Source organism: Passer domesticus, chromosome 23 (assembly GCF_036417665.1).
Source record: "Passer domesticus isolate bPasDom1 chromosome 23, bPasDom1.hap1, whole genome shotgun sequence".
Taxonomy (NCBI): Eukaryota; Metazoa; Chordata; class Aves; order Passeriformes; family Passeridae; genus Passer; species Passer domesticus.
Window position 1 is genome coordinate 6,687,926 of NC_087496.1, and position 27,503 is coordinate 6,715,428.

Consider the following 27,503-nt stretch of genomic DNA (forward strand, 5'->3'; position numbering starts at 1 on the left):
CTCAGCACCTCTGGTCCTTCTTTCTCCGGGGGTTTGTTGTCCCCTGGGGTCTTTGATCTGTGCCCCCCAGCTCAGGCAGAGCCCCAGGGCAGGGTCTGAGAGCTGGGGGGCACAAAGGGCTCCAGGGTGGCCTCAGGGCTTTGGGGATGGTCAGGGGACACTGGGGACAGAGTGGCACCCAGGAGTGCACAGCCCTGTGAGGGGACACTGGGGACAGAGTGGCACCCAGGACTGCAGAGCCCTGTGGAAGGGACAGAGGGGGCAGAGTGGCACCCAGGACTGCAGAGCCCCGTGGAAGGGACAGAGGGGACAGAGTGGCACCCAGGACTGCAGTGCCCTGTGAGGGGACACTGGGGACAGAGTGCCATGCAGCACTGCAGAGCCCTGTCAGGGGACACTTGGGGACAGAGTGACATCCAGCACTGCAGTGCCCTGTCAGGGGACACTGGGGACAGAGTGGCACCCAGGACTGCATGAAGTGCCCCGTGGAAGGGACAGAGGGGACAGAGTGCCATGCAGCACTGCAGTGCCCTGTCAGGGGACACTTGGCGACAGAGTGACATCCAGGATGCTTTTGCTGCACTGCCCTGGTTGTTCTCTATTGGAGAAGGGACTGGGAGTCTCCTGCCTGTTCAAGAGGAGACAAAATTAATCTCTGTGCCCTAATTAACACCTCTAAACCTGCCTGACCCCTCTCGAGGCTCGGCCCCACGCTTGTCCTGTGCCCAGGGGCTGTGTCTCACCGGCTGTCCCTTGTCCCCAGACACGCCCTCGTCGCCCTCCATCGGCAGGGTGGAGCCCTACTCCAGCAGTGCCCAGGTGGAGTTCGAGGAGCCCGAGGCCACGGGCGGGGTGCCCATCCTCAGGTACAAGGCGGAGTGGAGGGCGCTGGGCGAGGGGCTCTGGCACTCCAGGCTCTACGATGCCAAGGAAGGTAGGAGCGACAAGAAAACCTGCTTCCTTCCCCACCAGCACTGAAAAACATTGGTTTTCCTCTGTGGAAAAGCCAGGGAGGATGGAGGGTTCCAGGTTGGAGGCTCCAATCACGTCTTTAAACATTTGCTGTGAAGGACGTGTGGAATTTTCAGCTGGAAATGAGGGTTGGGCTTTGCTGGGAGCTCCCTGTGTTTGGAATTACAGTTTTCACTTGCTGCCTCCCACAGGAGGCTTTTGAACCCTCATCTGTCACCCCTTGGAAAATAAACTCAGCTATTCCGGCAGCCAACCCGTCCTGTTAGAATGATCTATAGCAGTGCTTGTGGCACAAAATCCATCTTGGAGTCAAATGAAGCAAAAGAGTTTTGATCTGGGGAGGTCTGTACAAAGGAGGGTTCTGCTCCAGAGCCGAATCCCCCACCACCAATTCCACGTGGAGCTGAAATTCTGATTTTATTCCCCCCTGCAGTGGTGTGATCCCAGCTAGAGCCAGCTCCATTTATCCCTTCTCTCCCCGCGTGGGGAAAACAAAGTTTGTTCATTTATTTCTTGGAGTCCCGAGCTTTTCTCTGCTTTTCCCCCCAGCCAACGTGGAGGGGACAGTGACCATCACGGGGCTGAAGCCTGAGACCACGTATGCAGTGAGGCTGTCAGCAGTCAATGGCAAGGGCGTGGGGGAGCTCAGCCTGCCCGCCGAGTTCAAGACACAGCCAGTCCGTAAGTACAGCCCAGCCTCCCTCTCCTGAGCCTCTGCCGTGCATGGATCTCACCTTTTCTCTCTCACAGACCTCGCTGCACCCTCTGCTCTCTCCGTGGTTCTGGGTTGGGGTGGGTTTTGTTGGTAATTCAAAGGGAGGAGCTGTTTGGTGTGATGGTGTTTCCAGTCCAGCCTTGGTGGTGCCGAGGAGAAGGGGCTGTGAAGGAGAATTTGAATGAGGAGAAGCAGCTGAGAAGGGTTTTGGTCACACAGAGTGTGCTGTCACTGTCACAAGGCTGCTTTGTTTTGCACTTTGAGGTGCTCAGCACGGGGCTGGCCTTGTGAAGGTGAAGGGAGGGAGGGCTGCTGTGTTCTGCTTGGAGATGCCCCTGCAGCTCCTGAGGGGATCCCATGGATTCCTCAGGCTCTTCCCTGCTCTGCCTGGGCCGTTTCCATGTTCTGCTGTGGCCCAGCACTGTGCTGCTCTTCCAGGAAAGAAATGAATCCCAGGGAGCTCTTCAGGGTGGGGAGGAGAGCAGGAGGAAAGGATTAAAGGTGGAGCGGGCAGGGCAGGTGTGACCAGGCCAGGTGTGACCAGGGCAGCGAGAGGTGCTCTGCTTTCCCCTTCTCCTGCATCCAGCCCTGACTGTTGTTCCCAGCCCCGAGCTGGAATTCTCTCTCCAGACCCCTCTGCTGGACCCGGGGCTGTCCCAGCCCACCCCGAGCATGTCTGGAGTCCCTGAGCTGTGCCCAGGCTCTGCCCATCCCTGCTGAGCAGGGCTCACCTGGATGCTGATTTCCAGCTCCATATTCTCTGTCACCTCACATCTTCTACATTTATTTTTTTTTTTGTATGTGTGTGTCTATTTCTGTCTTTTTATTTCGTTTTTGGTCTGTGTCCCATCCATGGATAAACTGCAGGCATCCCTCACCCACGTAAGTGCTCTCTGCATTTCTTTCACTCTCTTTTTGTGTTTTTAGAGTGTTCCTCTAACACCCAGAACTTTTAATTTAGTGCCTTTTCCCTCTCAGGGGCTGTAGGATTGGAGTAACTGGTAATTTCCTAACAACACTGACTCTGGAGTAGCCACTGCTCTTGTTTAGAACAGAATTAGGGTTTGTCTTTGTCTGTGCTCTACAGCATGCAGTTGAAATATTTAATGTAGTGATTATCTAATCATAATAATAATAAAAATAATAGTAGTTAGCTTGTTGACTCAGACTGGAGTAGTGGAAGGCTTCATATTTATGAATCCATTAAAAATAGTTCAATTTTAATGATACTGAGATAATTCAGGGAAATCAATTCAGCTGAATTGCAGATCTGGTTTAGACCAGAGCCAAGCAAAAACTTCAACATTTTGAATATCTCCACAATTTTGAAAGCACAAAATTGAAGAAAAAAATTCAATTTCTTTTTCCCTTCTCACTAATGGTTTTTACCATTGGACAGTCTTCCAGCACTTTTGTAGATCGTGTGATTAAATAAATAAACCTCATACTAAATTTAAAACAAATGGCATGTTCCCCACTTCCCCTTGCAGAATGAGCCTGGAATGTGATGGATTTGTGTAATTGTGAGTGAAATATGGAGATGGCTCCATTGCTTTGTGCCTTTCCAGTCAAACCTGATCAATGGAGCTAAAAATCCTCTTTATCCCAGTGAGCATTATTGCACTGATCAGTGCATCCTCCTGGGGAGCTGCTGCGCCTCCCAAGAGTACAAGGACAAGCTCCAAGAAGCCTCTTTGAGATTCCTGAAGTGGAAAAAAAAGAGGAATTTTTGATATTTTTATTTTGAATCCCTCTTGTGCCATTTCCCCTTAAAGATTGCATTGGACAGAAGCTGGGATGCAGGGGAGCAGGCAGGGGAAGGAGGGATGGACAGATGGACAGGCAGGGCTGCAAACTGCAGCAGTTAGGGAGCACTGGGAGGCATTTCCAGAACATTTGTGCAGGCTGAGGTTGTTTTGGATCCTGTTAATTCCAGGAGCGGTAAAAAATAAAAATACAATAAACAAAAATACAAAAAAATTTACAAAAATACAAAAAAAAAAAAATAATGGTGTGAGGGTGGTGGTCAGGGTTAGAGCCCAGGCTGAGGATTGGATTGGGGCCCTCCTGGAGATAAAACCCCAGGGAGAGCAGGGTGGGGATCCCCAGCAGAGCTGCAGGGAAAGGGGAAATGCAGCTGCAAGAGAGGAGAAAGAGCATGGAAAGCTCTGCTGCAGCCCCAGAGCAGAGCTGTGAGCCCAGCCCCAGGACAGGTAGGTGGCTTTGCACAACATTCCAACTTCTGCACTGGAATATTTTGGTTTTTTTAAATTATTTTCATGTGTCATTGAGCTGCCAGCCCCTCCGTGCTCCCCAGTGCAGGGTAAGTTGCACTTCTTCCTCCTTTAGCTGGTTTTTCATTCACAATTCCATCCTGCTCTCGAAGCTCTGCAGCTGGGATCCTGCTGGGCTCTGTCCCCAGTTCTCTCTGCTCCTTCCCAGAGCCCATCTCGGACCCTGCCCGAGGAGCTGGCACCACCAAAACGCCAGTTTTTCCTTTTTTCCATCTCTGCTGGAACTCCAATCACCTCTTCGTGGGCAGAGTCACGAGCAGGAGGAATTTTTGTCCCCTCAAGAGTGATTTGAAGGTCACAGAGATGGCTCAGGAATTTTACAGCTCAGATTAACCAAGGCCACTTATTTTCTTTGCCCTATTATTTAAAGTTTCTGTCTGAATGTAAAACCTGACACAGTTTTTAATGCCTGCTGGGATAAGTCTGAAGTCATTTTGATTTATTTAATTTCCCTCAATAAGAAAAAGAAGTTTCTGTCTATCTTAGAGGGCCTCTCCATGAGGTAATTAGTGATAATTATGGATTATAGTGGCACAGATGAGAGCTCTGGAGGTTGGGAGAGTGTCTGAGTTGACCTGGGTTTGTCTTTTCATTTTAACTATTTACTGCTTTTCTTCATTTCCTTTTCCTCACAAATCTGCAGCCAAACAAAGTCCTGGGGAACAGGGGTGGGGTTTGAACCCAAAAGTGTTCAAGGAGAGCGTGTGTGGGGCTGGTGCCAAAATACAAAAATGTACAAGCAGAAATGAGCCCAGGTCTGCTCATTTCCTGGGTCTGGCAGCATTTCCAGCAGTGCTCACCTGATTTCTCTTCCCTCAGCCAGGGCTGCTGCCCCCAGCTCCCCTCCAGCAGGCAGTGAGTATGGCAGGGGGGCTCTGGGTGCTCTGCATGACCCTCCCCGTGTGCTGCATCTCTGACACCCCGGGGTGCTCGCCACACACCAGCATTCTCCTGGGAAGCCGTGAGAAAGATCAGGGAAAAGAATGGGGAACAATTCTTACCTTCACTGGTGCACATGTGGGATGTGTGACAGAGATTTGTTCACCAAAGGGTGATTTGTTAATTAGCCACTAATGGTAATTTTAGATTCCAGGACCAGTGAGGTCAGAGCTGTATTGGACTGTCTCCTTGGTTGGACTGTATTGGACTGAAATCAAGGAGGTGAAAATGTCAAGCAGCTCAGAAGGATCAGTACCTAAAAAACTGAAAAGCAGGGAGTGATCCAATACTCTACATGGTCAGAATGCAAATTTAATTTATCTTGCTAAGCACTTGGATTCTGAGGAAGTCATATAAAATTCATATAAACTGTATAAGATATATGTAAAATAAAACTACATCTAATTATACCACACAACGATGAGGCAGTAAATTTTGGCAAACAAAAAAAAAAGAGTAATAATAAACGAACATGCTGTTCAAAAATCTTATCATTTCTGCCTAGGAAAAAGATTCTTGAAATTGTGTAATTATCTAGATACCCATTGCAAAAGCAATGAGTTTTAGTAGAATACTGTAGTATAATACAGTATAATAAATAATTAGCCTTCTAAAATCATAAAATCAATGCTAATTGTTACCACGTTAAGTCCACCCTCCTGCAATATCCCTGGATGTTCTCCTGCTTCCCTGGAGATTTTTCCCCCCCAGATCTCCCTCCCTGGAGCTGCTCTGCAGCTTCCCAGGGTCTGATTTCCTCTCCTCATATCCCTGCCTCTCGGAGGCACGGCAGTGAGGATTCCTTTGGTTTTGAAGGTTTTGTGGGGACTAACAGAGAAATCAATCCCTCCCAGCCTGTGTTCCTCCTGCCGGGTTCTTCCCAGGACTTCTGGAGCAGAGACATCCCTTGTCCTTGTGCCCTGGCAGTGCTGGTGGCAGGGCTGGCACAGGCTGTGCTCTGGGGAGGGCAGCCTTCTCTCCAGACCCATTTCTTTCCCGAGGTGCTCACGTTTTTGGGGTTCTCAGCCCTGTTCTCCTCCCCTCTCTGTGTTCCTGGGTGTGGTGCAGGGAGGTGGGAGCAAGCAGGAGCTCACTTCTCCTCAGGAGCTGCCCCTGGAGGCCTCCCAAAATATTCCATTGATGGGCAGGGTGGGGCCACGAGGAGGCAAAAACGGGGATTTGGAGCTTCAGAACTCTTGGGGGTGAGGAAAGCCTCAGGGCCTGGGGCTGCCAGGACCCCCCTGGGGCTGCCAGGACCCCCCTCCCTGCAGCAGGGCAGCATTTCTGGGTGACACAGCCCTGGCTGTCCCCCTGAGTCCCCTCCTCCTCCAAGCTGCTCTGTTTCCCTGGTTCCCACCCTGACTGCCCTGTGCATCCTTCTGTTTCCATAGCAACGCCAGCTGCCGCTGCATCCCCGGCGCCGAGTGAGTACCTGGGCTGCTGTGGGGCTGCAGGAGCCCGGGGTGCCCCCGTGCCAGGGCTCTGGCTGTGCTGGCAGCAGAGTGCCCTGCGAGCATGTCCACACCCAGCATGCTGCCCCCTCTTCCCCCCGTTCTGCCCAGCACGGGTTGAAAAATGGGAATAACAGGGTCAGGAAAAGCACAGAGAGGGAGGGAAAGAGGAACAACCCCCCCAAGTCATCCTTTCCAAAAGGGATGTTTTCTTTTAGTGTTCCCCATTTTAGGGTTGCAGCTGCCTTTGCAAAAGGGATGTGCATGAAATCGTTTTCTTGCTGCCCTGCCTTGCTCTGTTTGCTTTGAATACAGGGAGATAGAGTTGATATTAAAATTAGAAGATGCAAATGAGGATGTAAAATACCCCGCAGGAGAGGTCCCAGGGCCCTGCTTGCCTTAAAAGAGGCCACAGGCTTCCAGAAAATTCCATGTCTGAGATGGGAACGGGATTCAGACTGCCTTGGTTGGGTGGTGAAGGGAGAAGGAAGCCCCTGGGTGAAGCTCTGAGCTCCGTGGTGCATGGGTGTGTTTTGAGCATTAACGATCTCTGCCAGGCCAAACGCTCTCCTTGTGACGTGCAATAATCAAAAGTGTGTTTGTGGCATGTGGGGTCGCTGAGGTGCTCACCTGAGCTGGGGCAGGAATGGTTTTCTGGATGGAAAAGGCTCCAGGCATGAAGTGTGGGATGATCTTGGGGTTGGGATGGAGGGAGAGGAGAGCGTGGCCAGTCAGATGAATTTATAATTAATTATAATGAATGCATTTATGACTGGCACCTTTCATGGTCTCACAGGTGGCTTTAAATGTCCTTTTCCTGCCAGCAGCGTGTTCCTTGTGCAGTAATTTTCATTTCCAGAGTGCCAAACCCCAATCCCTGATGCACTGAAGAGACATTTTCATTCCTGCCAGCCTTGGCGGGTGGGTTGGAGAGGCTGAAGGGCAGGCTCTGCTCATCATCCTCATTCCCCAGCAGCAGAGACTCCCTTCTGGCCGTTCCTGTGTGGGCTGGACAGCTTCCCTTGGAGGGAAAACCTTGGGTTCATGTTTTACAGAACAGTTCGTTCTTTAAAAAGAGAATCTTTACCCAGAAAATCTCCTAAGAGCCGATTAATTAACGATAAACATTTCCCACATTTCTGTTGGCGTGGGGAGGAGGAGGAGGAGGGTGAACGTTTCCCTTTCCCTGCCCCGGGGCTGAGCTCTGAGCAGGAGCAGAGCTGTTATTTTGGGTGTGCACTCCATGTGTGCAGGCACTGCCCACGCTGGTGTGCTGGGCTGGGCTGTGCAAAGCTGGAGTTGAGCAGCAGAGGAAGGGCAGTGGCACGGGGCAGATGCTCCTCTAGCTCTGCATCACTTAATTGCTGCTGTGGGAGTGATCTGTGCTGTCCCCTGGCCGCTGCTGGGCTTCAGGGAATGGAAGCAGCAGCAATTAGGGGATGAGAGGTGCCCTGTGGCACCACGGAGGCAGGGACAGAAACCCAGTGAGGCTGCGCTGGCTTTTTGGGGTGTGGGATCAGTGGGATCAGGGGCACGTGGGAGGTGTCTGTTCCTAAACCATGGGGCAGGTTTAGGAATGTCTCTCCTTGGAGTTAACCCTCTGGGGTTGCTCCAGGAAACAGTTCTGTGCCAGTTTTGACGTTTTTCTTGCAGCTCTCTCCTCTCTGGGACCTGCTTTGCCTTGCAGTGGTTGAGCTCACTTGAAAAAGGGATTTTTTTTCAGGTTGGAGGGGGCTTGGAGCAACCTGCTCTGCTGGAAAGTGCCCCTGCCTAGGTCTGGATAATCTTTAAGGTTCCTTCCAACCCAAACCATTTTATTGTCTCTATGCTGCTAACTCTGCCCTTGGTCTTTACCTAAAGCTCCTCTCCTGAGGACAGGACCCTCTCTTGCCTGGTTTAAAATCTGAGGTTATATTGAGTTTACTGCAGTTTGGGAGAGGTTTCTTCCAGACCAGAAGACAGATTTTCCTTCCAGGCAACCTCACAGCAACTCCCAACCCTTCCTCCTGCACAGTGCCCAGAGTTCTGTGAGCCTGTGTTTGAAGAGAATGGATTGAGAGCTTGGCTCTAACAAATGGATTTTACATTTTGTGCCATCAGTAATGGTCTGTCCTTAATCTTGTCAGAGACAAGCAGCCACAAGATGAAGGGTTTAATTCTCTATACATCAAATTAGCAGGGAACTACCAGAGCACTGTGGAGTGGCCTCATTAGGACGAGACAGAGGCACGAGCGAGAGAAATGCGAGTTTGGAGCGACCTGGGAGGGGAACTTGGGCTGGCAGCTGATTTGTCCTCATTTTCCTCATTCCCTGCCACTGTCCCTGCACTGCCCATCCCTCCCAGCAGCTGCTGCCTTCCCTGGGCCCTGCTGGTGATGGATTCCCTGTCGTGGCTGAGGCACCCAGCCCCTCGGTGTCCCTGCTCTGCCTCCACCGACCCCGTCCAGCTCCTGGATGAGAAAAGTGTCCTTGTCCTGGTCACCTCAGCAGGGTTTTCTCTGCAGTTTTTGTTGTTGGTCAGGAGCAGTTTGTGCTGCAGAGGGAGGACACGGCGCTGTGGGGTGCAGGGTTTGTCCTCGCTTTGGGCTGGTTTTCACCCTCTCACCTCCTCTGCCTCCTAATAACAATATTGCCTTTTTCTTCCCAGCAGTTTTGTGGATCCCTCCAGCAGTCCTGGCACCCAGCACAATGATTTTTGTCCCTTTTGTTCCTTGTATGACTAAGCAGTGACGCAGCTGTGCCTAACACGAGGCCGTAACTCAGTGCTTGCTGTGGTTTAATATTCTTATTTTCCAGGCGGTTTTACTGTCCCCCCCCCCAGTGTTTCTGATATATGCTGGCTAATTTAATTTTGCTCCTATTTTTATTTACTCTGTAATTCTGTTGTTGATTTTTTTCCCTTGCCCATTGTTTACATCAGTTTTTTAATTTTTTTGTATTTTCCATGTGACCTCCTCCACTTTCCTTTCAACCAAACTCATGTGCGTGCGTATCATGTGAATTTGTCATGTGGCTTGCATGGTGCTGATGATGTCGTCCTCGCTGGTGAACAGAAGGTAAAACACTTTGTTCTGATTGGTTGCCTAGATTTTTGGGGTGAGGATTCCCCTGTGGGATCTCCAAATTCCAAAAAAAAAAAAAAATTTTAAAAAATCCCACCGAGCCTCTTTGGAGGAGTTGCTCCTCACTGTCTGCATGGGAAGAACTCGACTTCAGTCCTCTGCCTTGAGCTGGAAAATACTTGGAGGGAAAACAGGAAAAAGAAACAAAAAAATCACCTGGCTCAGTCATTTGCTTCTTCATTCTCAGAGTCCAGCAAGGAACTGTCCCAGGAAAGTGCTAAAAATCCTCTGGAGTGAGCACCAAAGGCCAAAATCCTTTTGCCTCTCTGTGGGACCGACCACAGACTCGAATCTGATGGGAAATGAGGGCTCAATTCTGGGAGCACCCTCTCTCCTCTTGCTTTAGCAGCATTTTGACCCTATAAAATACACATTTATGTAGAGATTGTGCACACATCCACACTGTTCAGTAACCTTCCAAAAAAACCCTGAATACTCTGAAATCTGATTAATTGGAGTATGTCACAATTTGATTTAAGAAATAATTCCCTTTTTATTGTGAGTAAAACTTAAGCATAGCTGGAATGAGAGCTGTGCTATGAAATACTCTCTATAAAATGCTGTTATAAAATCCTCTCCCTGTATAAAATGCTGCATATAAATCCTGTGAAACAGCACACACAGAGTCCATGCTGGGAGCCAGACCTCACACAGATCTCATCAGAGGGAGAATCTGGCTCCTGCCAGAGCCTCTCCTTCCTCCCACCGAGGCTCTGGGAGCCTGGCAAGGCTTTAGGCTGAGCTCAGCTCCCAGGAGCTGCTGGTCCCAGCACACCAAGGAGCAGAGATTGAGCCTGGCAAGGCTTTAGGCTGAGCTCAGCTCATAGAGCTGCTGGTCCCAGCACACCAAGGAGCAGATTGAGCCTGGCAAGGCTTTGAGCTCAGCTCAGCTCACAGAGCTGCTGGTCCCAACAAACCAAGGAGCAGATTGAGCCTGGCAAGGCTTTAGGCTGAGCTCAGCTCACAGAGCTGCTGGTCCCAACAAACCAAGGAGCAGATTGAGCCTGGCAAGGCTTTGAGCTGAGCTCAGCTCACAGAGCTGCTGGTCCCAACAAACCAAGGAGCAGATTGAGCCTGGCAAGGCTTTGAGCTGAGCTCAGCTCCCAGAGCTGCTGGTCCCAGCACACCAAGGAGCAGACTGAGCCTGGCAAGGCTTTAGGCTGAGCTCAGCTCCCAGAGCTGCTGGTCCCAGCACACCAAGGAGCAGACTGAGCCTGGCAAGGCTTTGAGCTGAGCTCAGCTCACAGAGCTGCTGGTCCCAGCACACCAAGGAGCAGAGATTGAGCCTGGCAAGGCTTTAGGCTGAGCTCAACTCACAGGAGCTGCTGGTCCCAGCACACCAAGGAGCAGAGATTGAGCCTGGCAAGGCTTTAGGCTGAGCTCAACTCACAGGAGCTGCTGGTCCCAGCACACCAAGGAGCAGAGATTGAGCCTGGCAAGGCTTTGAGCTCAGCTCAGCTCACAGGAGCTGCTGGTCCCAACACACCAAGGAGCAGATTGAGCCTGGCAAGGCTTTAGGCTGAGCTCAACTCACAGGAGCTGCTGGTCCCAGCACACCAAGGAGCAGATTGAGCCTGGCAAGGCTTTAGGCTGAGCTCAGCTCCCAGAGCTGCTGGTCCCAGCACACCAAGGAGCAGACTGAGCCTGGCAGTGCCTGGGCTGGTGCAGGGCAGCCCCTGCAGCAGTGCCACACTTCGCTCTGAGCCCAGTCCCAGCAGGGGAGGGAGGGAAGCTCCTGCTCTGCTGCTGCCCCAGCCGGAGGAGGAGCTGTGAGAGCCAGGCAGGAATTGGCTTTCTACAATCCAGGACTTCTGGAATCACCTTTTTGGCTGGGACCACCCCCAGGCAAGGATTGAGGCTGGGCTTTGCCGGGAGAACAGGACTAACACCAGTAACGTCCCCACGTGGCTGCATGCACACCAGAGCCCTGTCCCTGTCCCCTCCCTGAGCTGGGCTTCCAGCAGGGGGGGAGATGTGCCTGTCTCGTTTCTGCATGCTCTGCTGCTGTTTATTTCTGCTCTCTGCTCCCCTCGTGTGCACCCTGACCCCAGCTGCTCTTGCTCTGTGTTTTTGCCCTCCTGGAGGCTCTGCCTGGTGTCTGTTCCCAGTCCTGGTTTGGTGGTGCTCAGAGGTTGCAGAAATCAGCCCTCTCCTCGTTCCTCTGCTGCACAATTCTCCAGCTTTGCTCTCTGAGCACAGGGAGGATGCAGGACCTTGCCTTGCTGCCAGCTGGGCAAGGATTTCACCTCAGTGATTTTTCATTCTCCCTTTTCTCCCCGCCTCAAGTGGCACCCACTCCTGGTGCTCGTGGCATCCTCTAAAAAACACAATTAAAACAAGAATTTCTGCAATCCAGCAGACCTGTGTTAGGGCAAGGATGCCCTGAATAGAAACCAAAAGATTGAGAGGATACCAGGAAACATTTCCTGCTCCCTGCAGCAGCAGATGAGCAGAGTGCTGATGGTTCAGCTGGGATTGGGTGAGAAATAAATTGGAAATGTCATGGCTCCGAGCCCTGCCCTCAGCTCCCCTGCCACCAGCAGCTTTGGGAAGCCCTTCAGGCTTTGGCAGCCTGGAGAAAAATCCTCATTTCCTTGATCAGGCTCCCCCTGGGTTCCTGTGGAGCCCAGGGGAGGGGTGGCTGGGCTGCCCTGGATCCCAGCACAGCAAAGGCTGCTCCTCTCACAGCTGAAGCTCCTGTCTGGCCCTTGTCTCCTCTGCTGAGTGTCCTGGGGGGAAGTTTGAGCATCAGCCTCAATCACTGGGAGCACCAGGTCCTGCATCCTCCTGCACAGAGAGGACTTCAATCAGATATTTGGTGATCAGACAGCAAATCTGGGCTCCGTGGAGCTGCTGGCCCTCCCCAGCAGCAGCACGTGGGGTCCCTCAAGGATTCCCCTGCTCTAGGGGCTGGGAGGGACAGGCTGGTTTCTGCCCTGGCTGAGCAGGAGCTGCCCTGGCATGGAGCACCCTGGGATGTTCTGCTTTGCATGTCTGAGCATGAGTCCTGCTCTGAGCTCCTCTGACCACTTCTCTCTGCAGCTACTCACATTTTCACTCATTGTAGGGTTGCTGGTTCTGCTGGACTAAACTTTTCCCACTAAACCTCTTCCTCCTCTGTTTGACACACTAACCCAGTTTTCATTTTACAGCCCTGTGTCTGGATTGCATCCACCTGCTTGAGATAAATGAAATAAAGCCTTATTTCTGGAGAGAAAACTATGCCTTACCAGGGCTTGCACTGCTCCACCTGTTGGTTTTCAGCACTTAGGAGTGTTCTTCTCTTTGCCAAGAAATGTTTCTCAAAGCTGAAATGAATTGAAACTATTGGGGGAGGAAGGAGTGAATCAGGAGCTAGAAATTAGATAATTCAAAGTGAAGAAAGGAAGAAAAATTTCAGCAGAGCAGGTAATTAATCAAGGGAATGGCTGTGTGTAAGGTGCAGCAGCATCTCTGACATTTGAAATCAAGACTAAGCATCTTTGCAAAGGATGTTCCTCTTAGTCTCAGTGCTCAATCACTGGGAAAAAACTGCAGGCAGTGTTAGAGAAAAGGTCAGATTCTGTAAGTGCAGTGTTCCCTCAGCACTTGAGGATCCCTGTGCTCATTATTGATCATCTCTGAGACGGGAAGGAGCGAGGAGATGCTGCTCTTGCTCTGTCCCTCTGCCTCAGCACTGTGAGAATTCAGCCCAGCTGCTCGTGCAGGGCTCGGGCACACCCAGAGCAGGGCCAGGGCTGCCCTGGGTGACAGGGTGACAGAAGCAGGCTTGTCCTGCTCTGATGAACCAGCTCAGTTACTGCAGAGCAGCTCCTGCCACTCAGCTCCACAGCTGAAAGCAGGGACTTGGTGGTGCTGTTTGTCTTTTGGGATGGAGGAAAAAAATAATCATTGTTTAACTGATGTTTTCAGTATGCCCAGGTGAGGATGGAGTTGTCCTGTTTATCTGTGCCTTAAACCACACTTGTGTCACCTTTCCATGTTCAGCACTGGGAAAGCTGTCCCAGGGTGGGATCCACATCCAGGGGCTGTGGGAGCCCTGCACTGGGGATAAAGGCAGAGGAAAGGATTTGGAAAAGCAAAAAAGCCTGGAAAAAAAGGAGTGTTGCCTCTTTACATCCGTCAGAGGAGCTGCTGTGTTGTTAAACACAAATGTGTGTGTCCCACACGCCTGGAGTGTGATGGATTCCCTTCCTGGAACAGTGCAACAGCACGGAATTCATCTTCAGTCACAGTTCCTTGCAGTTTTCCCATTGGTGTTTCACCAAAAAACCGCTCATATTCCTTTGAAAGGGAGGAGGGAGGGGAAAGGGCTTCAGATTCCTTGTGAACTTTTGAGGGATGTTGGGAGAGGAACCTTCCTGTGGCCACTCGGGAGTGCCTGAGCTGTCCACGAGGAGCTGGACACAAATCCAGGGGTGCAAGTCTGCACTCAAACCTTCTGTGTTTGGCTTTTTTAGCAGAGCTCAGGGTGGGACTGGGATCCTCCCTGGCAGGGAGGAATTGAGGAGCTGGCTAGGAAAAGCAGTTTGGGGGCTGTGGGTTGCAGGGCTGGGGATGTAAATCAGTGTCCTGCAGAGGAAGGGACATTGCCATTTCCTGCTGGTGGCAGGGTGCAGCCTGGGACATAATGGCCTTTTTCTCCTGGAAATGGTTATTGCAGAGGAACAAAGGGCTTTCTGTGAATTTCTCTCCAGCATCCCCTGGAGTTGCAGTCAGGCTGAGTGAGGGGATGTGCTCTGGGTTCTGTTCAGGTGTTTTCACACTCCTTTAAGTGGTCCAGCAACTCTAAAACCCCTAAACAAATTCAGAGTGCTGATCTGGTCTGTCTGAGAGGCACGAGGTCCTTTCCAGTGGTGTTCTGTGCATCCGTCCCCCAGGAGCAGCCCCAGAGCCCTCCCAGGTGTTTGCCAGGTGTTCCACAGCAGTTCTTACAGCAGAAGCAGCGAGGAATTCCTCATTGCTTTGGGGTTTTCTTGGGAAGAGGAATGTCCTTCGCTCTGACTCCATTCCAGCACACACAAAAATGGAAATTTGGTGTTTCAAATGCAAGAAGTACTCGAGTGTGGGAAGTATTTACCTCACACACACAGTGTCCTCTGTGTCAGCTCATACCCTGAGCTGAGGATGATAAAGTATTCTTCTGATTTTTTACGAGCATTTTTTTTTGATAATGAAGTAATTAATTTTTTTTTTTTTTTCCCCACAATAACCCTGACTGCCCCGTTGTTGCAGGGGAACCCAGTGCCCCCAAGCTGGAAGGTCACATAGGAGAGGATGGCAACTCCATCAAGGTGAACGTCATCAAGCAGGACGACGGCGGCTCCCCGATCAGGCACTACCTGATCAAGTACAAAGCCGTAAGTGTGGCACAGCCCAGGCTGTGAGCTTCCGAGCCCCCTGGGCTCTGGGCGGGGCTGGATCGAGGAGAGGAATCTCTGCCACTCAGCTGATTTAAATTTGAAGTGCTGAGATGTGAAGGAGCATTTTTGTAGGAGCAGAACTTGCAGCTTTTGGCTTCTGGAAATAGTTTAGTTAAGGGCAGAATGAGAGGAAGAAGTGAGGGTGAAGTCTTCCTCTGAAGATCCCATGGAAAAGGCAGCTGCTCCTCTGGGAATCTGGTGGAAAGGCTGTGCTGGTGTTCCAAACCTCAGATTGTATCCAGGTAGGAATGCTTGGCTCCTCCCCTGGGCGGAGCATCTCCCAGTGGGAGGATGGAATTTGATCAGCCATGCAGGGACACTCAGTGGCCATGGACAGCAGAGATCTCCTGGAGGGAGGATTGGCTGTGGGAGAGATAAAGAAAACTGCCCCATGAACGGAAGGGAACCATCTAACAGATGGCAAATAGAACACACAGGGCCTTGCAGTCTGGGACATTAAAAGATCGATTGATCGGCCTTCTGTGGATCACAGGGTCAGTGCTGATTGTGACAGCAATGGCCTGTCAAATAAAATACACATTTTTTACAATCAGCTTTATGTGGATCACAGGGTCAGTGCTGATTTTGACAGCCACGCCCTGTCAAATAAAATAAAATAAAATAAAATAAAATAAAATACACATTTTTCACAATGAGTTTTGCGTGGATCCCAGTCAGTGCTGATTTTGACAGCCATGCTGTGTCAGATAAAATACGCATTTTTCACAGTGAGCTCTGTGTGGATCCCAGATTTGATTGTGACAGCCGCGCTGTGCCCTCCCTGCAGAAGCACTCCGCGGAGTGGAAGCCCGAGATCCGGCTGCCGTCGGGCAGCGACCATGTGATGCTGAAATCCCTGGACTGGAACGCCGACTACGAGGTGTACGTGGTGGCCGAGAACCAGCAGGGCAAGTCCAAGCCCGCCCACTACGCCTTCCGCACCTCAGCCCAGCCCACGGTGATCCCAGGTACTGCTGCTGTGCCCCCCACCCGGGTCCTGCTGCCCCTTAATGCCACCGAGCTGCCCTAATGTGCCCCAGTAACCCCCAGAGCTCGCTTGCTTCCAGCCCATTCTCTCATGGTTGGTTCCCCCATCCGAAGCTGAGGGTTGTGGCTGCGTGCATACCTGTGGCAGGTATGTGGGAGTGCTCCCCGTGGCAAAACCCTTCCCTTTGCCTGGCTGTTTCCAGGGAATGTTGGCGCCTCGCGTGGGGTAGGAAAAGCTTTCTGAGAGCAGAAAGTGGAATTGCTGTTCCCTTCAGCTCAGGAAAAGCTTTCTGAGAGCAGAAAGTGGAATTGCTGTTCCCTTCAGCTCAGGAAAAGCTTTCTGAGAGCAGAAAGTGGAATTGCTGTTCCCTTCAGCTCAGGAAAAGCTTTCTGAGAGCAGAAAGTGGAATTGCTGTTCCCTTCAGCTCTGCGGGGTTATGTTCCTCACAGGGCAGATTTCCCAAGTCCATCTCTGGAGGAATAAAGGCAATAATCAGGAGTTGGCTGGCAGTTGGATGAGAAGGCAGTTAAAAATCCCTCAGAGCATTTTTCAGGTCGAATTACCAAATGACAGTGATTTTCGAGCAGCAACGATTCAGTGTTGAGGAGGACATGAGGAGAAAATAACTCAAAGGTTTAGGGTGCTGCTAAAACAGACTGTACTTATTAGTGTGCTCATAAAGTGAGGGATAAGGACAATTCCTGCAGAACTCTCAGCTGGGAAACTGGAACTGAGCACTTTGTGGCAATCTGTTGGAAGGACAGTGAGGATTTCTTTTCTACACGTGGACATTTAAAAAAAGCAGGGGGGAAACCCACACAAAGCAACCAAAACCTGAGGATGGATGGCTGGAGTAGCTGTAAATTGAGGTTGTGGTGGTTAAAAACGGGGCTGCTGAGTCAGGGCCTCCCTGCACAGGCAGGGTTGGTGCTGCCAGCCCTCCTGATGTGATTTAATTCATGTTTTCTCTTGAAAGTAGAGAGTTTCCTTCAGTCTTTCCCTAAAAATTCAGTCCCTGCTCCCCTGAGCCCATTCCCTGGCTGGAGAGAACAGCTCAGCCCCCTTGGCTCAGGCAGGTCACCTTGTTGAGCACAGAAATGGGTGAAAAAGTGGGAAAAGTGGGACTGGCAGTGAGCAGGAGGGAGATGGACCAAAGGAGAGCCTGGGGGTGCTTGAACAGGGCGTAGTTTTGGGTGGAAGGACCCTCAGCAACTCATTAACTCACTCTGTGGTTCTCATTTTCAACAGCTCTAACCCTCGCTCCCCCTCTGAGCCCTTTAAATCCATGTAACATGGGCAGGAGCCCTCTGAAAAACAGGGAAAAGCCAGTTTGTTACCAAGGCTGAAACTTCTCTGCCCTCTCTGCAGTTATTCCTTGCTTAGCTTGGTGTGAAGCCCAGGAGGAGCCGGGATCTGAGGCTGACACTCAGATGTTGCAGGAGGAAAAGCAGTTTTTGGGCGTGCAGGGTTGCCCCAGGAGCTGGAGCTCCTCACAAAGTGCTGTGTCCTTGTGCAGTGCCGTGGTTATCGCTGCCTCTGTCACTCTCTCTCCTGGGTTTTTTGTCATTTTGGCCTCCCAAGGTGTCCCCTGGTGCCCAGACTGAATTCTGAGGAGAATATTTCAGGGCCAGGTTGGTTTTTCCTCTGCAGTGCAGCCCCACGGGTTTTATTGCCAAGCTGCAGCAGGGAAGAGGCTCCGTGTGTCCCTTTCCTTTCCTTTCCTTTCCTTGCTGTTCCCGTGGCATTTCTGTGGTTTTGTCTCAGAATGAGCCGTGCAGGGGTCAGAGCCAGTGCTGTAAGAGGAATTGTGCTGTGCCTGACAGCAATAACCAGGCACTCCCTGCAGGAAAATGTGCATTTATTTATTGTGTGGAGTCCTTTGTTCCCCTCACCTGTGCAGAGTTCTGAGTGGCTGGAAGGATAAGGGTGTTATTTTCAGTAATAATAACAATAATAATTCGAATAACAACAATCTTCACACTGGCATTGGAGTGGTTCCCAAGCAGCTGAATGGCAAAGTCAGAGCATTCCTGAGACCTTCAGGATAAAGTGGATTTTTTCTCCAGGCTTTGGGGCAGGGCTTGGACAGGCAGGTGGATTCTCTGCTGCACCAAAGCTTTTCTTGTTCTCCTTTTTTTTCCCTGTTGGAGGCAGCGTTGTGCTCTCAGGCTCCAGACACATCTCCCTGTCTCTCGCTGAGCCCCTTCTGTCCCTTCATTTTTAATCTCATTTGCTTGCAACCCCTACCCACCCTGCCTTGGACCCTGCTCTGCAGCTTTGGGCTTTGCTGAGCTTCTGCCCCTTTTGTGGTGAATGTGCTGCTCCTGGAACCCTGAGCCATTTTAATTTACAAGATTAAATAAACCTTTGATTCTTATGTTTTCTGTATTTATGACCTAATTTTTTTTATCTATTTTTCTCTCTCTTTCTCTCTCTCTCTCTCTTTTTCTTTCTTTTTTTCTTCCTCTCTTCCTTTCTTTCCCTCCCCTCTCCCTTTTCCCCCAATTCCTTTCCTATGTCTGTCATCCATGGTCACCTTGGATCTCACGGGGAACATCCACGCTTGCCACATGCACCAAATTTGTTTTTAAAACAACCATATTCCCCCCTCCTGGGAACCATTGTCTGGCACCTGCAGCGACCTTGGGAAGTCCATCAACGTCGTCCTCCTTTGTCTCATTGCTTCTTTCTGCAGTGACTCTGCTTTTGCTCTGTTAGAAACTTTCAAAAAAAAAGAGTCAAATAAAGCAATATTTGCTTGGGAAGGCCTGGGTCCCACCAAGGTGTGGAAGGAGATAACTTTGCTTCAGAGGATCGTGTCAGTTCAGAGAAAAAAAAAAAAAAGAAAACACAGAACACTTAAAAAAATGTTTAATTTGAAAGAGTCAGTATTTTGTAACAAGGAAAAAAGGTTTAAGCCAAGTTTTTTCTCTTTAACTTTTTTTTTTTGTTACTTGTAATGAATTTGCCCTTTTAAATGGATGTAAAGAAAGATTTTTTTTGTGTTGTTTGCTTGCTGTTTTCATCAAAGGAAGGTGCAATGCTGAAAGCCTTTAAGATCCTGCTTTTTACTGATCTCTCTGCACATCTGGTGCTGATCTTGTGCAAAAGGAGGCCCCATCCACAAACCCACAGACTGTCAAAAAAAGAAAGAGAAGATTTGCCAGAGACCATCCTGCTGATTGCCCAGATGTCTCTGGGGGCTTTTGCACGTGGATTCCAGTGCCTGGAAGGTTTTCCTGCCGTGCTGCTCTGACCATAAACATCTGCTGGGACCCCCCTGGGGCACTGCTGCTGCTCCTTGTCCTTGTCCCTGCCTGGGCTGCAGGCTGCTCCTGCTGGAGCCGGGCACTCGCAGTGCCAGTGCTTCCCTAACCTGCCTGGGTTTGCACTGTGCTGCCACAGAGATCCCTTCCCTCGCTGTTCCAACAGGAGGTCTTGCCTTAGGTGGAGTTAGCTGAGCAGCAGAGTTGTTGCTGCTGGTCCTTAAGCATCTTCCTGGCTAGCTGTGAGCGTGGCAGGATTCATCTCTGGTCTAAACTGGTGCAGGAGAGCCATCTTTGGTGTCAAATCCTGGGCATTCCCTTGGATAAAAGTCAGAGATTTTTGGCAAAAATTCAGATTTTTGCACTGCTTCTTAAAACAAACAAACAAACAAACAAACAAACAAAACCAAACCAGAACTCCCCACCCAAAAAAAAAGCTAAAAAAACCCCAAAAAATAAAAACCCCAAACAAGAAACCCACAAAAAACCTGACACAACAACCCCAATGAATTCTTTGTCATAGGAAATCCATTGGAACAGGAAATCCATTGGGATATGAAATCCATTGAGATAGGAGGTCCATTGGAATATAAAATCCATTGGGATAGGAAATCCATTTGAGCAGGAAATCCATTGGAACAGGAAATCCATTAGGATATAAAATCCTTTGGAACAGGAAATCCATTGGGACAGGAAATCCATTGGGATATAAAGTCCATTGGAACAGGAAATACATTGGGATATAAAATCCATTGAAACAGGAGATCCATTATGATAGGAAATCCATTGGAAGAGGAAATCCATTGGGATATAAAATCCTTTGGAACAGGAAATCCATTGTGATAGGAAATCCATTAGGATATAAAATCCTTTGGAACAGGAAATCCATTGGGATATGAAATCCATTGGAACAGGAAATTCATTTGGGATATGAAATACATTGGAGCAGGAAATCTACTGGGGTATGAAATCCACCCCCTCAGATGCTCTCCTAAAATCAGTGCTCTTTCCCTTGAACTGTCTGTCCAGAATGTCTCCAGCCCTCTCAGCTGGGTGGGGTTCATCTTCCTGGCAGAATCCTCACAGGGACAGACAAAATCCTGCCCTCACCTGTGTCTGACTCTGCCTTTTCTGCTCTGCTCTCTTGGTTCAGAGCTCGTTCTTTATCAGCTGGGAACTTTCCTGTCTGGATTTAAAACTTGGGCCGGGTGCCACACACAAAAGCCTGTGGGTTTACTTTGTTTTACAGACCCCCTCATTTCCAGTGTTGTAGAGTGTAGACGCTTGGTTAGAGCTTTGCAGCTTGCTGAAGTGCAGCAGAATAATCCTGGTACTAAAAAACTGTGTGATTTGCCCTCTAACTGGATTAATTGAGCTCGTTGTAGATCTGGGATCAGCTTTGTGTGGGTTTCCCCCCATCCACAGGGAGGCCCCTGCCTGAGGCTGAGATGTTTCTCACCAAAATCACAGTTATTAAAATGATATCTGGAACTTTGTGTGGTTGGTGTGGAGAGAGAGCAGCACCTGGGGAGGGGGTTCTGTCCCTGGGGAGGGGCTCAGGATTCTCTGAGCAGAGAGAGAACAGCAGCTGAGACACCCTTCATGTGGCTGAAACAAATCCCAAACTCCACAGCAACCAGGAGGCCAGCCAGCATGGAATGGAGACAGAAAGTGCTTCTTTCTTTCTGCTGCTTAAAATAAGGAGCAGAATTGGGTTTTTAGCACTAATTTGTGCAGGTTTGTAACACTCCAGGTACCAGAGATCTGTAGGGCCTTGGGGTGGCATTTCAGGGTCCTTGATGTGAGTAAAATGAAATTTAAATAGGGTTTTTAGACAAGCCAGAGAGGAGGCAGAGGCTCAGGTGTGGGAGCAGAAGATGCTCAAACCCTGGGATTTCCATGGCACGGGCACCTGCAGTTCCTGTGTGTGTGTGAGGGGCTGCAGGATTCCCAGTTTGCTGAGGTCCCTCCACATTCCCAGAGCTGTTCCTCAGAGCATTGTTGGGCTGTTTTCGTGGGCTGGAAGGTTTGGGGACGTGCTGCTCCACCAGGAGCAGCTGCAGGTGTCTGCACCTGCGAGGTTCTGGGGGATAAAATGAAGGTTTTATCTAAAAGGTTTTAAAACCAGCTTCTCCTGACTCTTGGAGCTGCTGGGGTGGGGTGGGCAGGTGGGGCAGGGGGGTGATTTTGGGGTAGGAAAGAGGAATTTGGTGTCACTCTGTGTTCATCCTGCAAAGGAGAAGATTTGGGGTGACCAAAGTGCCCCTTGCAGGACCTGAAGGAGCTGGCAGGAAAAGAGGAGAGGAATTATGATTTCCATGGGATGGAGGGACAGGAATGGCCTCAAACTGCCAAGAGGGCAGGGTTAGTGGGATCTTGGGAAGGAATTCTTCCCTGTGAAGGTGGGGAGGGGCTGGGATGGAAATGCCAGGATCCCTGGAAGTGTTCCAGCTTGGATGGGGCTTGGAGCAGCCTGGGACAGTGGGAGGTGTCCCTGGACGTGGCAGGGGGAGGGATGGATGGGATTTAGGGTTTTTAGCACTAATTTGTGCAGGTTTGTAACACTCCAGGTACCAGAGATCTGTCAGGCCCTTGGGGTGGCATTTCAGGGTCCCTTGATGTGAGTAAAATGAAATTTAAATAGGGTTTTTAGACAGGCCCAGGGAAACAGCAGAGGCAGAAGGAGCAGAGCTCTGAGGCCACAATGCCCAGGAATCCGGGGCAGCTCTGGGAATGCCCCTCCCCTGGCCCAGGCCAGCTGTGAGCTCACTCATGGGGTTTGGAACGTGGATTTCTGTCCCTGGCAGAGCTGGGTCCTTGTCCCCAGGGTGGGCTGGGCAGTGTCTGAGGGAAAACCTGAAAAAACAGCCCTGAAAATCCTCCTGCAAAGGGAATTTCCCCCTGGGAGCTGCTGGCACCCACAGAAACAAAGAGCTGTCCTGGGCTTTGCTGTGGCTGCACAGAGTGGATTTTTGTTTGGTTTGTCCCTTCCTTTTGCCAAATCCTGGAGGATCTTTGACATGCCTGCAGTCCCACCTGCTTCTCTCCAGCCTCTTTGTCTCTTTGCCTGTGCCTGGACATTCTGTAGCTGAGACCCCCCTAAGGAAGACACAGCTGAGCTCTCTCTGGCAGGGCAGGTGTTGTGCAGAAATTAAAATGCTGGGTGGTTTTCCTGTGCACTGTGAAATGAGGGGGATTAGAAAAGCCACTCTCGCAGGAAGCTCATTTTCCATTGGAAAACATAATTTGTAATTAATAAATTCTTCACTTCTTTAGAATTAAGGACTCCAGAAGTTCTTTAATGGTTTGTGTTTCCTTATTTAACTGGTGGAAATGTTTTTCCTCCATGTCCTGAGAATGGCAAAAGGGGATTAATGGAAGGGCTGGATTCAGAAATGTCCAACATCAATTTATTACATTTATTTCATACACACAGTGTGAGCAGCTGCTCCACAGCCCATTTATTTATACATTTCTTTTGTACACAGAGTTGTTCTAAGCCCCAGCAAACCCTTCAGGGATGTTTAAACATTAGTTTCATTAAATACAACATAAATCCAGCTACAGGATGGAGGGAATGGTTCCAGAAAGTATTTGGAGATCAATTCAGTTTAATCAGATGGGACAGTCTGTGAAAAGAATAATCTCCACTATGATTCCTGCATTTTGTAGGAGCAGCAGAATTCCTTTACAAGGAAAAACAAAGGCAGCACCAAGAGCCTCCTGAGTCCACGGGCTGGTGGAGGATTTTTATATTATGTCTCCTTATGCCAGTCCTTGGAAGGTTTGGAATCTCAGTTCATGCCACGAGTGAGGATTTATGAAACCACAGCCAACGGAAAAGGCTGGAAAGTTCCTGCAAATTGCAGGGCTGCCTTACCAGCCTAGAAACCCAAACTGCAGGCAATTACCTTGGCCCAGTTTCCTTGTGTGAGGTGTGAAATCCCAGAAGAGCACAAGAACAGGGACATTCCTCTGCAGGCCTGGCCTGCTTCTGCCCAGCTCCAGCCTCCTCCTCCTCCCGGGGCAGAGGAGCAGGGCAGGGCTTGGTGCCTGCTCAGGGGGGAGCAGAGGGGTCTGTGCAGGAATTTGGGGGTGACAGCTCCTGGAAAAGCTGGAGGGGGCAGAGGAGGCACAGAGCAGCACTCTGGTGTGAGGGGAATTCTCCAGAAGGGAATATTGCAGCTCTGGAGGCACCCAGGGAAGCGTGATCCCCTTGGCTCACCCTCAGGAGCTCCTGCCCACGAAAAGGGGTGGATGGGAAGTGTGGCACAGCTCCAGGAGCACCTGAATTGTTGAATCATCCCTGCAGGGATCCTGAGCACACCCAAAATCCCTGCCCTCCTCACTCCCTGCAGGCATCAGAGGTGGTGAATCCGTGTCTTCATGCAGATTGCTGGCAGGGGCTGGGCTGTGGGACAGTGTTCTGCTCACCAGGGGCTGGGCTTGTGATCCCAGAGCCACTCGGGTGCCTCACAGTGGCTGTTCTGCACTTCTCCTGCTGGAATCCGCACTCCTTGATCCATCTCGGGGTCACAGAATGAAACAACACCTCTGTGCCTCCTGTTTTCAATCAGACAAATGCACGGCAGAGGCTGTGGCTCGGGCTGGAGCCCTGGGAAGGGTCTTCTCACCTGTCCAAGTGGGGGATCCAAGTGTTCTGCTCTGCAGAGCCAAGATCCCAGGGGTTTGGGGCTGCAGGGGTGGGGTGGTGAGAGGCTGGGGGGCCATGAGCAGGCTCTGCAGAGCTGGGGCTCACCTGAGCTCCGGGGAGGGCTTCAACTCAGTGTCACCCCCCAGGGCTCACCAGCACTGAGCAGCCCCCAGTGATTTGTATCCCGCCAGGAAAACCCTGCTGCTGACTCTGGGCTTTGCTCCCACTGCCCCTTGGGCAGGGCCAGGGCCACTCTGGACCTTCCTCTTGAGGAGGAGGAGGGGGAGGGAAGCAGGAGCCCTGCCCTGTGTGCACAGCAGGGATTCTGCTCTTTGCTTGCCAGCAGGGGTGGGAGAAGGCCCATCAGGGCTGTCCTTTCAGGCAGATTGTCTGTAGGGTGAAGCACTGGTTCTTGCACAGGGCTGGTACAGAGGGCGGACTTGCAAAAAAGCAACTTAGTGCAGCCAGATCTGAGCCCTGAAACCCCAAATTTTAACCCGAACGCCTTCTCTTCTTCTCTCCCTTGGTGTCTGAAGCCAGCACTAGCCCTGCCTCGAGCCTGGGCACCGCTGCCATCATTGGCATCCTCGTGGTGGTCTTCGTGGCGCTGCTGGTGGCCGTGGATGTCACCTGCTACTTCCTGAACAAGTGCGGGCTGCTGATGTGCATCGCCGTCAACATGTGCGGCAAGTCGGGCCCGGGGGCCAAGGGCAAGGACATGGAGGAGGGCAAGGCGGCCTTCTCGTGAGTACTGCCCCCCAGGTCCCCCCTCTGTGCCCCAGGTCCCCCCTCTGTGCCCCAAATCCCCCCCTCTGTGCCCCACGGGCAGCAAAGGAGCTGCCTCAGGGAGGGGGGCTCTGGGCTCTGTGGGGAGGGGGTGGCAGGAAGGTGGGTTTGGGGTTGTTCCTCTGGGGTTTTGTCTCGTTCCTCTTGGTGGATATCAAATAGGTGGCCTCAGTGCTGGACATCCCAGTTCTGGACATCCTAGTGCTGGACATCCAGTGCTGGACATCCCAGTGCTGGACATCCCAGTCACCCCAGTTCTGGACATCCCAGTGCTGAATTTCCCAGTTCTGGACATCCCAGTGCTGGACATCCCAGTCACCCCAGTTCTGGACATCCCAGTGCTGAATTTCCCAGTTCTGGACATCCCAGTGCTGGACCTCCCAGTCATCCCAGTGCTGGATATCCTGGTGCTGGACATCCCAGTGCTGGACATCCCAGTGCTGGATTTCCCAGTTCTGGACATCCCAGTGCTGGACATCCCAGAGCTGGACACACCCATTTCTGGACATCCCAGTCATCCCAGTGCTGGACATCCCAGTGCTGGACATCCCGAGTTCTGGATATCCCAGTGCTGGACATCCCCATCACCCCAGTTCTGGACATCCCAGTGCTGGACACCCTGGAGCTCAGTGCTGGGTGCTGGCAGGAGCAGTGACCCCGGAGCAGGAGCAGTGACCCCAGAGCAGGAGCAGTGACCCTGGAGGGGGATCAGTGACCCCAGAGCAGGAGCTGTGACCCCGGAGCGCTCCCGCTCAGCCCGTGGCCGTGCCTCCCAGTGGCCCTGTGCAGGCTGTCTCTGCAGGGGCAGCCATCACTCCCCGTGCTGTTCCTCGTTACAGGAAGGATGAGTCCAAGGAGCCCATCGTGGAGGTGCGGACGGAGGAGGAGAGGACCCCCAACCACGACGGGGGGAAGCACACGGAGCCCAACGAGACCACCCCGCTGACAGAGCCAGAGTATGTGGCCTTAGGCAGCCCTAGCACAGGGTCACTGCATTGCCCTCAGCTGCCCCAGTCCCTCAGGAACACCAGTTAGGGCAGGAAGAGAGGAAGAAAGGTAAAATCTCCACGTGCCAGTGAGGAAGTGCCTCCTGTCGAGCTTCAGTGGTTGCTGTTGCCAGCACTGGAAGGGAAGGGGGAAGGAAGCAGCGTTTCCTGAAAGGCTCTGTCCCATGTGGAGATCCAGGGTCGCTGCGAAGGATCCAGAGCAAAACCAGCCCCAGCAGTGCTGGGTGAGAGCCGAAGCCGTGGGGAGAGATCCTCCCCAGGGTGTGGAGTCACAGCAAGGCTGAGCATTGTGAGAGAGAGCTGAGAGCCTGAGTGTGCACTCACGTGTGAGGAAGGACTCTGGGTCTGAGGGGGGCTCTGCAGGCCTTCAGACAGACCTGCAGCAGCTGAGGGCCTGGATCCATGGGGGAGCACAGGGGTCTGTGCCCGTCAGAGCAGGAATTTGGGGTGACAGCTCCTGGAAAAGCTGGAGTTGTGTTGTGGCACTGTGTTGTGCTGGTGGCAGGTGGCACAGGGCTGCAGGCTCAGGGGGGTGGCAGAGCTGCCTGGAGAGGTCAGGACCAGCAGGCTGACAGGAGAGTTTTAGATGAGGAGAGAAGAGTCTCTGCAAGCTGACAGGATCCATTTGCCTCAGCCCGAACAGTGCACGTGAACAAACCATTCCTGCAGGTCACGTCCTCTTGGCTTTTTCCTCTTGCTGATGCTCCTCAGCCATCCCAGCCTGGCTCCCTTTGCATGTCTGACCTCTGCATGTCTCTGCTCCTCAGTCCCCCTCCATGTCACGTGTGTGTGCTGTCCTCGCTCTCCCTCTCTGCCCCCTCTCCCTGCTGTCGTTTCGGGCCTTCATTGTCTCTCTCTCTTCTCTCTCTTTCTCTGTTTCTCTCTCTCTCTCGTCCCCGTGTCCCCCTCGCAGGCACCCCGCCGACACTGCGGCCACCGTGGAGGACATGCTGCCTTCTGTCACCACGGGCACCACTAACTCTGACACTATCACTGAAACCTTTGCCACTGCCCAGAACAGCCCCACCAGCGAGAGCACCACGCTGACCTCCAGCCTTGCCCCGGCTCCGGCCGCGGCCGCTCCCGACGCCGCCGGCCCCGGCCAGGCCACCCCGGCCAAAGGCGCGGCCGCCGCCTCGGCGTCGTCACCGCCGCCCTCCTCCAGCCCCAAAGTGGCCCCACTTGTCGATCTCAGCGACACCCCCAGCTCCGCTCCGGCCGCCGGTAATTTATCTTCAGGTGTCCTGCCGGGGCAGGCCGTGCTCAGCCCCAGCGCCGCCGACGCCGCCAAAGCCGGGAGCAAGGCGGCCGCCCCCAGCCCCGCCAGCCTCGCCAGCCCCGCAGCTCCCTCAGAGGCCAAGCAGGAGGTGGCCAAGAGCCCCGAGAAGGAGCCCGTGCAGCCCAGCACGGTGAAGAGCCCAGCAGAGACCCCCAAGAACCCGAGCAGCGTGAAGAGCGAGGCTGCCTCGGGCAGCGCCGCCAACCCCTCGCAGAACGAGGACTTTAAAATGGACGAAGGGACCTTCAAGCCACCAGACATTGACCTTGCCAAGGATGTTTTTGCAGCTCTTGGCACTGCTTCTCCTCCTGCTGCCAGCGGGGCTGGTGGGCAAGCCCCCGAGGCTGCTGCTGCCGCTGCAGACAGCTCTGCCCCTGCAAAGACCGAGTACGGCCGCCTTTACTCTTGTGTTGGTTGTGTGCTGTGTCCCTCGTGCCCTGGTGCTCGTGCTGTGTCCTCTGTTGGGTGTTCTCTTGACTAATCTCGCTGTTTCCTTAGCCACCTAACTCACCTGAGAGCCCGCGGGGCTTGGCTTGGAAGGTGCCAGAGGAGAGCAGGGGTAGGCTGTGCCAGGGAGGCAGGGGACAGGGAGCTGGGGATTGATCA

General features: G+C 52.0%; 1 protein-coding gene across 9 annotated transcripts in view; it reads left to right on the top strand.

The window, feature by feature from the left end:
- The window catches only part of NCAM1 (neural cell adhesion molecule 1), an 89,739-nt gene that overhangs the window by 56,512 nt on the left and 5,724 nt on the right, over positions 1–27,503 (top strand). For 4 of the 9 annotated variants that reach the window (XR_010350273.1, XR_010350274.1, XM_064397729.1 and 1 more), the window contains 7 exons: positions 764–934; positions 1,522–1,653; positions 14,730–14,854; positions 15,705–15,885; positions 24,362–24,569; positions 25,451–25,567; positions 26,532–27,284. Coding sequence is in view for 7 of the 9 variants with exons in the window: in XM_064397729.1 (XP_064253799.1) it covers positions 764–934; positions 1,522–1,653; positions 14,730–14,854; positions 15,705–15,885; positions 24,362–24,569; positions 25,451–25,567; positions 26,532–27,284 (1,687 nt within the window). In the remaining 2 variants the exon portion in view is untranslated. Of the gene's footprint in view, positions 1–763; positions 935–1,521; positions 1,654–14,729; positions 14,855–15,704; positions 15,886–18,543; positions 20,663–24,361; positions 24,570–25,450; positions 25,668–26,531; positions 27,285–27,503 lie in introns of those variants that run through there. The other 5 variants (XM_064397731.1, XM_064397735.1, XM_064397733.1 and 2 more) reach the window with 3 other exon arrangements.